General features: G+C 46.3%; 1 protein-coding gene across 1 annotated transcript; it reads right to left on the bottom strand.

Moving 5' to 3' along the window:
- Positions 1–491: 491 nt before the first annotated feature.
- On the bottom strand, positions 492–4,760 carry LOC122404381 (uncharacterized protein K02A2.6-like). Its single transcript, XM_043408318.1, has 3 exons — positions 4,371–4,760; positions 4,000–4,220; positions 492–2,982 (listed from the first exon to the last, which is right to left on the bottom strand). Exons 1-3 carry the CDS (start codon positions 4,758–4,760, stop codon positions 492–494), a joined length of 3,102 nt encoding a protein of 1,033 aa, XP_043264253.1.
- Positions 4,761–6,147: the final 1,387 nt, after the last annotated feature.

Here is a 6,147-nt window from a genome sequence, read left to right as displayed (position 1 = left end):
AGAATCTGGTATTACCAATTTTTCTGTAAGTGGAGGCGTCAAAGAGATATGAAGGCAACTCTGTTTTTTTAAATGGAATAGTCTGTTTTTTTACTTACATTCTGATAGAGTGTTTCAAGGCGAATACAATGACCTATTATACGCGATTGTTTATGCATTCCATGCTTTCGTAGGCTCATTTTTACTGCACTCAGTAGTTCTTCCAAAGAAAAACTATTTACTAAAGATTTTGTTCTACGAATTTTTTCTCTCTTGGTGCACTGAGAGTATAATTTTCTTCCTTTATAAATTTGGACAGTCGACGGTTTTGCTGCTACTGGTTTCGATCTTTGTGAGGTTGATGGAATTTGTGCCAATATATCTGTTGTGTTCGTCGCGGGCATGGGCTCCCCGTCCAGCCAACTGACTCTCGCCGCCCCGGCGCATGGCAAGCCCGTTTGCCGCGCCTCCTGGCGGCACCTACTATACCCAACATCTTCCCTTCAGAAAAGTCAGCACTCCAAATAGGATTTAGAGGCTGGATCTAACATCAGTCTTCTTACTGGTGCTCGAAGGCGGGTTGGTCTCGTAGATGCTGGTTGGGTGACCGCTTCTTCGAAGTGTTGGTTCCCGGACAACTGAGTTTCCTGCGAAGTGTTTAGGTGTATGCCAGTGTCGGGAACGGTCTGCGGAACAGAAGAGGTGTTTGGGGGTGGTTCGTAGAATCCCCAGTTGTCGATCTCATCTCCTCCTCTTGGCTTTGCCGTTCCACATCCTCCCCTCCAAATGTGGTTAATATGTCGATCAACCACCTTGCCGTTGTCAAGGCGTACCGTATAGCGCGTCTTAGATAAGATCTTCCAGACCTCGCCCTGTTCACGCTTATTCCTGCTCGTCAAGACCACTACACGATCTCCCACGGAAAGTTGACGTGGAATGGTGCCGTGGTGTCTGTTAAACTGCTGCTTCATACCTCGTCGTATTGCCGGAGTAGACGCTCCAGAATGTTCACCGGTTGAGAACTTAGGAAACAGTTTGGTGAACGGCGTGTTCATCCGTCTGCCGAAGAAGATTTCGGCCGGAGATTTCCCGGTATCTGTTGCGGAGCACGGCGAATACCTGTAGCTGTACAAGAACTCGTATAACTGTTTCTTCCAGTTTGTAGGATCCTTCGCGATAGCTCTTTTTACCGTATCCACCATTCTTTCGGCCTGACCGTTCGATTGTGGATGATTTATTGCTGACAAGAGATGCGTACATTGCATTTCACGACAGAAGACAGCGAATACTTCTGCTGTAAACTGGGTGCCGTGGTCAGTGACGATCACCTCGGGAGCGCCATATCTGGCGAAAATTTCGCGACACATCTCGACGGTACGGCTTGCTGAAATCGAGGTTGAGAGTGATACGTCTAGGTATTTAGAGTATGCATCCACAAAAATTAGGATGTATTTTCCGTCGATGGGACCAGCGAAGTCCAGGTGCACCCGCTCAAGGGGACGTGATGGTACCGGCCACGGGTTGAGCGGCACCTTGCGAGGAAGCTTCTGGGTCAGCGCACAAGGATCGCACTGGCGTACAAGCTGTTCGATGTCTCCTGACATTTTTGGCCAGTAGACGTACTCTCTTGCGAGTTGTTTCATTCGACGGATGCCCGGATGTCCTCGGTGGAGAGCGGTCAAGATAGCTGGCCTCAGCTTGTCAGGGATGACAATCCTATCACTGAGTAGGAGTGTACCGTCCACTATGGCGAGTTGATCGGCGCGTCTTTGGTAGTGCTGTAAGGACTCAGGATTCCCAGTACTGCTCCAGCCTTCTCTGATGGCCTTGAACACAGCGGTGAGGATGGAATCATCTTCCGTAGCCTTTTTTAGCTTGCCTCGAATTTCCTTTCCGAACGAGTCGATGCAAGTATTCCTGACTTGGAGGAGTTCCTTTTCGACCTCCTGCACCCCCGCCACCTGTAGTTCTTCGGCATTATCCTGGCGGAATTTTACCATCAACCGCGACAAGGCGTCTGCTTGCCCGAAGTCTTGAGTACGAATGTATTCAATCTTGAAATCATACCCAAGAAGACGCAGTGCCCAACGCTTGAGCCGTGCTGCTGTGGTTGGTCTCAGGCCCTTTGTGTTTTCGGTTTGGAGCAGGGCCACCAGTGGCTTGTGATCAGTTTGTAAGACGAACCGTCTGCCCCATACGAATTTATGGAAGCGTTCAACTCCAGTGACGAGCGCAAGTGCTTCCTTTTCCAGCTGGGAATAATTCCGTTGGGAGTCCGTGAGACTTCGACTCATGTGATAAACGGCGCGTTCGTGTCCGTTAGAGTCGCGTTGAAGTAGGACTGCTCCGATCCCAGTGGAGCTAGCATCGGCAGCCACTATCAGTGTCTTTGTTGGATCGTAGTGTTCTAGCAGGAGTGGACTCAGCATCACATTTTTAATCTTTTCCATAGCAGCGTCGTGATGTTTATTCCACATCCAAAGCTTGTTTTTGCGTGTCAGCTCTTCGAGGGGACGCTTTATTTCATGTAAATAGGGAATAAATTTCCCGTAGTGGTTCACCAGACCGAGAAGACTCTGCACCTCTGAAACATTTTTTGGATTAGGCATGCTTGCTATGGCCCGTGTTGCCTCAGGATCGGCAGAAATGCCATGTTTATTCACTATCAACCCAAGATATTTGATTTGTTGAACAGTGAAAAAGCACTTCTCGAAGCTGAGTTTCCATCCCTTTTCCTCCAGGCGTTGCAAGGTCCGCACTAGACGCTCGTCGTGCTCCTGACGATTGCAACCTACAACTATGACATCGTCAAGGTACGCGTAAACTCCTTCGAGCCCAGAGAGGGTACTATCCATTGCTTGCTGGAAAATCGCCGGCGCCGTTTTGATACCGAAGGGTAGGCGCTTGAACCGAAATAGCCCTTTCGGAGTAGTAATGGTAGTAATTTCTCGATGGGCCTCGTCAATCTCAAGCTGCATAAACGCCTCGCTTAGATCGATCAAACTGAAAAAACAACCACCGTTAAGTTTTGTAATAATGTTATCCACACTAGGCAGAGGGTGACGGTTGTCTGTCAGAGCGCGGTTGACTCCGGTAGAGTAGTCGGCACACAGTCTAATTTTCCCATTGTTTTTCCTGACCATAACGATGGGTGACGCCCAATCCGATGACTCCACACGCTCAATGATATTCCTTGATTCCAGTCGCTGGAGTTCCTCTTCGAGGGGCTTCTCCATGGCAAACGGAATTGGACGACAAGGAATTTGTACAGCCCGCGCGTCACTTGTGAGATTGAATTTGACTGTGAAATCGTGACACTTCCCGAGTTCGTTCGAGAACAGGTTAGGAAATCGTTTGGTGACTGCGTGCGCGTGTGCGTCGCCAGTTGGCGTGGCTGTCGGTACAGCTTTGTTTGTAACTCTTTTGGCCGATGGCGCAACTGCCGGCCCTAAAGAGTACGAAGTGTTCAACTCTGACAGCGGAACAGACCAAAGCTGGAGATTATCGACGGCGTTTAGGCCGAATAGATTCACACCATTCCGATTGGCGACGTGAATATCGATTTCCGCTTCTCGGTCGAGCACACTGACCGTCGTGCGAAAGCAGCCGAGTGTCCCAAGCTCGCTTCCTCCAGCGTGTACCACCGTTTCGCTTTTCGTAAGGCCCGGGGATCCCAGGTGGCGCCAACAATCTTTCCCGATGATAGTGATATCCGAACCGGTATCGTATTGAAGAGTTAGGATTTTGTCGCCCACAGATACCGCCACGAAACGTCGACGTCGTTTACTGACAGTAGAAAGTGCCAGCGTGGTTACACTCTTACTTTTTACGACAGATTTCAGCTGTTTCCCTTCTGATCGGCACACTACGGCGATGTGGCCCTTTCTGCCACACTTGTTGCACATTGCATCCCGAAATTTGCATTTTACACGAGGGTGATCACCACCACAACCGTTACATTTGACACTTGTGGGAGGTTGAAACGAACTGACCGGAGGTTTCGGCCCTTTCGGATCGTACCGTTTCGGCACTTTCGGATCGTACCGTATCGGCTGTGTCACTTTGAGAACCGAAGGCGACACAGCGCTCAGCGGATTTTCAAGCGTTTTCATGCTTGAAGATATGTTTAAGTACGCTTCCAGTTCGGTGACAACGTCTTTGAGGGAGGCTTCCCGATTTTTCTCGACAACTCGGAGAGCTATCCTCTTCAGCTCGTCGTGTTCACTCGAGTAGCAGAATGACTGTAAAAGTAACAGTATTCTCAACCCATCGTCGGACAATCCCGGTCGATCAAACTCGGCCGCGTGGCGATTGATGCGATCGATATGCTCCGTGATTGGGGTAGACTTGTCGTATCGGTAATTCAGGACTTCTATACGTCGGCGTATTACCGACACCTTGTCTCGGAAGAGTTCCTTTAAAACTTCCAGAAGGTTCTCTTGACTCATCTCCGACGGATTTAACGGTGCGACGTGGTCCACAAGTCTATCAAATTCCGATTGACCGAGCTTGTCAAGTACGAGACGTGTTCTCATTTCCGGAGAGAGACACGCTGCCTCCGTGCAGATTGTAAACTCGTGACGGAGAAGCCATTTCCTGAACGGCTTTGTATCCTCTGCCGTCCCGTATGTATATTTTTCGATGCGAGCACTTAACTGATTATAAGCGTCGATTTGAGGTGGTCCTCCAGCCTTCCCTGCACTACTCTGTTGAATTTGTAGTTGAAGCAGGCTCTGAATGGCTGACGTGAGAGACTTTAGGTCGTCATTGGCGGTCGCCATGATGCACGTTTCCCACACGACACAGGTTCTGCTGAATTTTGGTACGAAAATTCAGACTTCTTTAGCCGCAGCGCCAGTTGTTGTGTTCGTCGCGGGCATGGGCTCCCCGTCCAGCCAACTGACTCTCGCCGCCCCGGCGCATGGCAAGCCCGTTTGCCGCGCCTCCTGGCGGCACCTACTATACCCAACAATATCATTTGGATACATAAAATCCTTCTCCAACCAGGTCTTATTTCGCTTTAGAAATTGCAGTTCTATATAATGCGATTGCACCCATTTCATTTTTAATTTTGACGTAAATTTTTTTAAACTGATTTTCGGTACACTCGAAGTTTCTGCACAAATATTGGCATTTTAACAAATTTTTTGATATAAGAATCCATAATCATCTATATCTTTAGACATATTTTTTAATGTAAAAAATAAATCTCTATTTGTACGGTATCCCTCCATTGTTTAATGTAAAAGACAACAAACACTTCCGTAACAACAGTAATGAAGAAAACTCGGAATACAATTTGTTACACACAGAATAAACTTAACTGAACTCAAAAGAATACATGCACTAAACATAAACTATACAAAACACAACTGTAAAAAGCGAATATTAAACTGAATAAAAGAACGAAAAAACTAGACTACGGAAAAAATATTTTTAATGTGCAGTTCACTATGCAGTTCGATGGTTCTGTTCCAACTGAATACAGAAAAAAAATAAAACAAAGGTTTGTGTCAATCGTCCTGTTTTGTTCCTATGATCTCTAAGAGGAGAGCGAACAGACACTTGAAAGTGGTATAGATTACATTGCTTTTGTTTAAAACAGACGAACGTTCTCTACAATGCATTATTTTTACATTTAGCTTTACCTACTTATACACATCAACTTATTACCTAAATAGCTATACAGGGTGTTCGGCCACCCCTGGGGAAAAATTGTAATGAGGGATTCTAGAGGCCAAAACAAGACGAAAATGAAGAATACCAATTTGTTGATGGAAGCTTCGTTAAAAAATTATTAACATATAAATTAAAAAATTTCAAATCGTTCTGGAAAAATTATTTTCGCTTGCGGGGGTCAATTATAATCATTTTTGGTGAATAGACATACTCCCGAAATCCTACGCACTTTCGAGGAAAAAAATTCCTTACCGAAAATCTAATTAGGTGCCTAAATTTTTCAACGAAAAAAATCAATTTCAAATCGTTCTGGAAAAATTATTCTCGGTTGTGGGGGTCAATTACAATCATTTTTGGTAGATAGACATACTCCCGAAATCCTGCGCATTTTCGGGGAAAAAATTCAGTACGGGCGGAACTTTAAATATTAATAACTTTTTAACGAAGCCTCCATCAACAAATTGGTATTCTTGATTTCCGTCTTATTTT

Source organism: Colletes gigas, unplaced genomic scaffold (genome assembly GCF_013123115.1).
Source record: "Colletes gigas isolate AHSC1104 unplaced genomic scaffold, ASM1312311v1 Colletes_gigas_Sc00268, whole genome shotgun sequence".
Lineage (NCBI taxonomy): Eukaryota > Metazoa > Arthropoda > Insecta > Hymenoptera > Colletidae > Colletes > Colletes gigas.
Note: the sequence above shows the minus strand (reverse complement) of the source record. Positions and strands in the feature narration are given on the sequence as shown.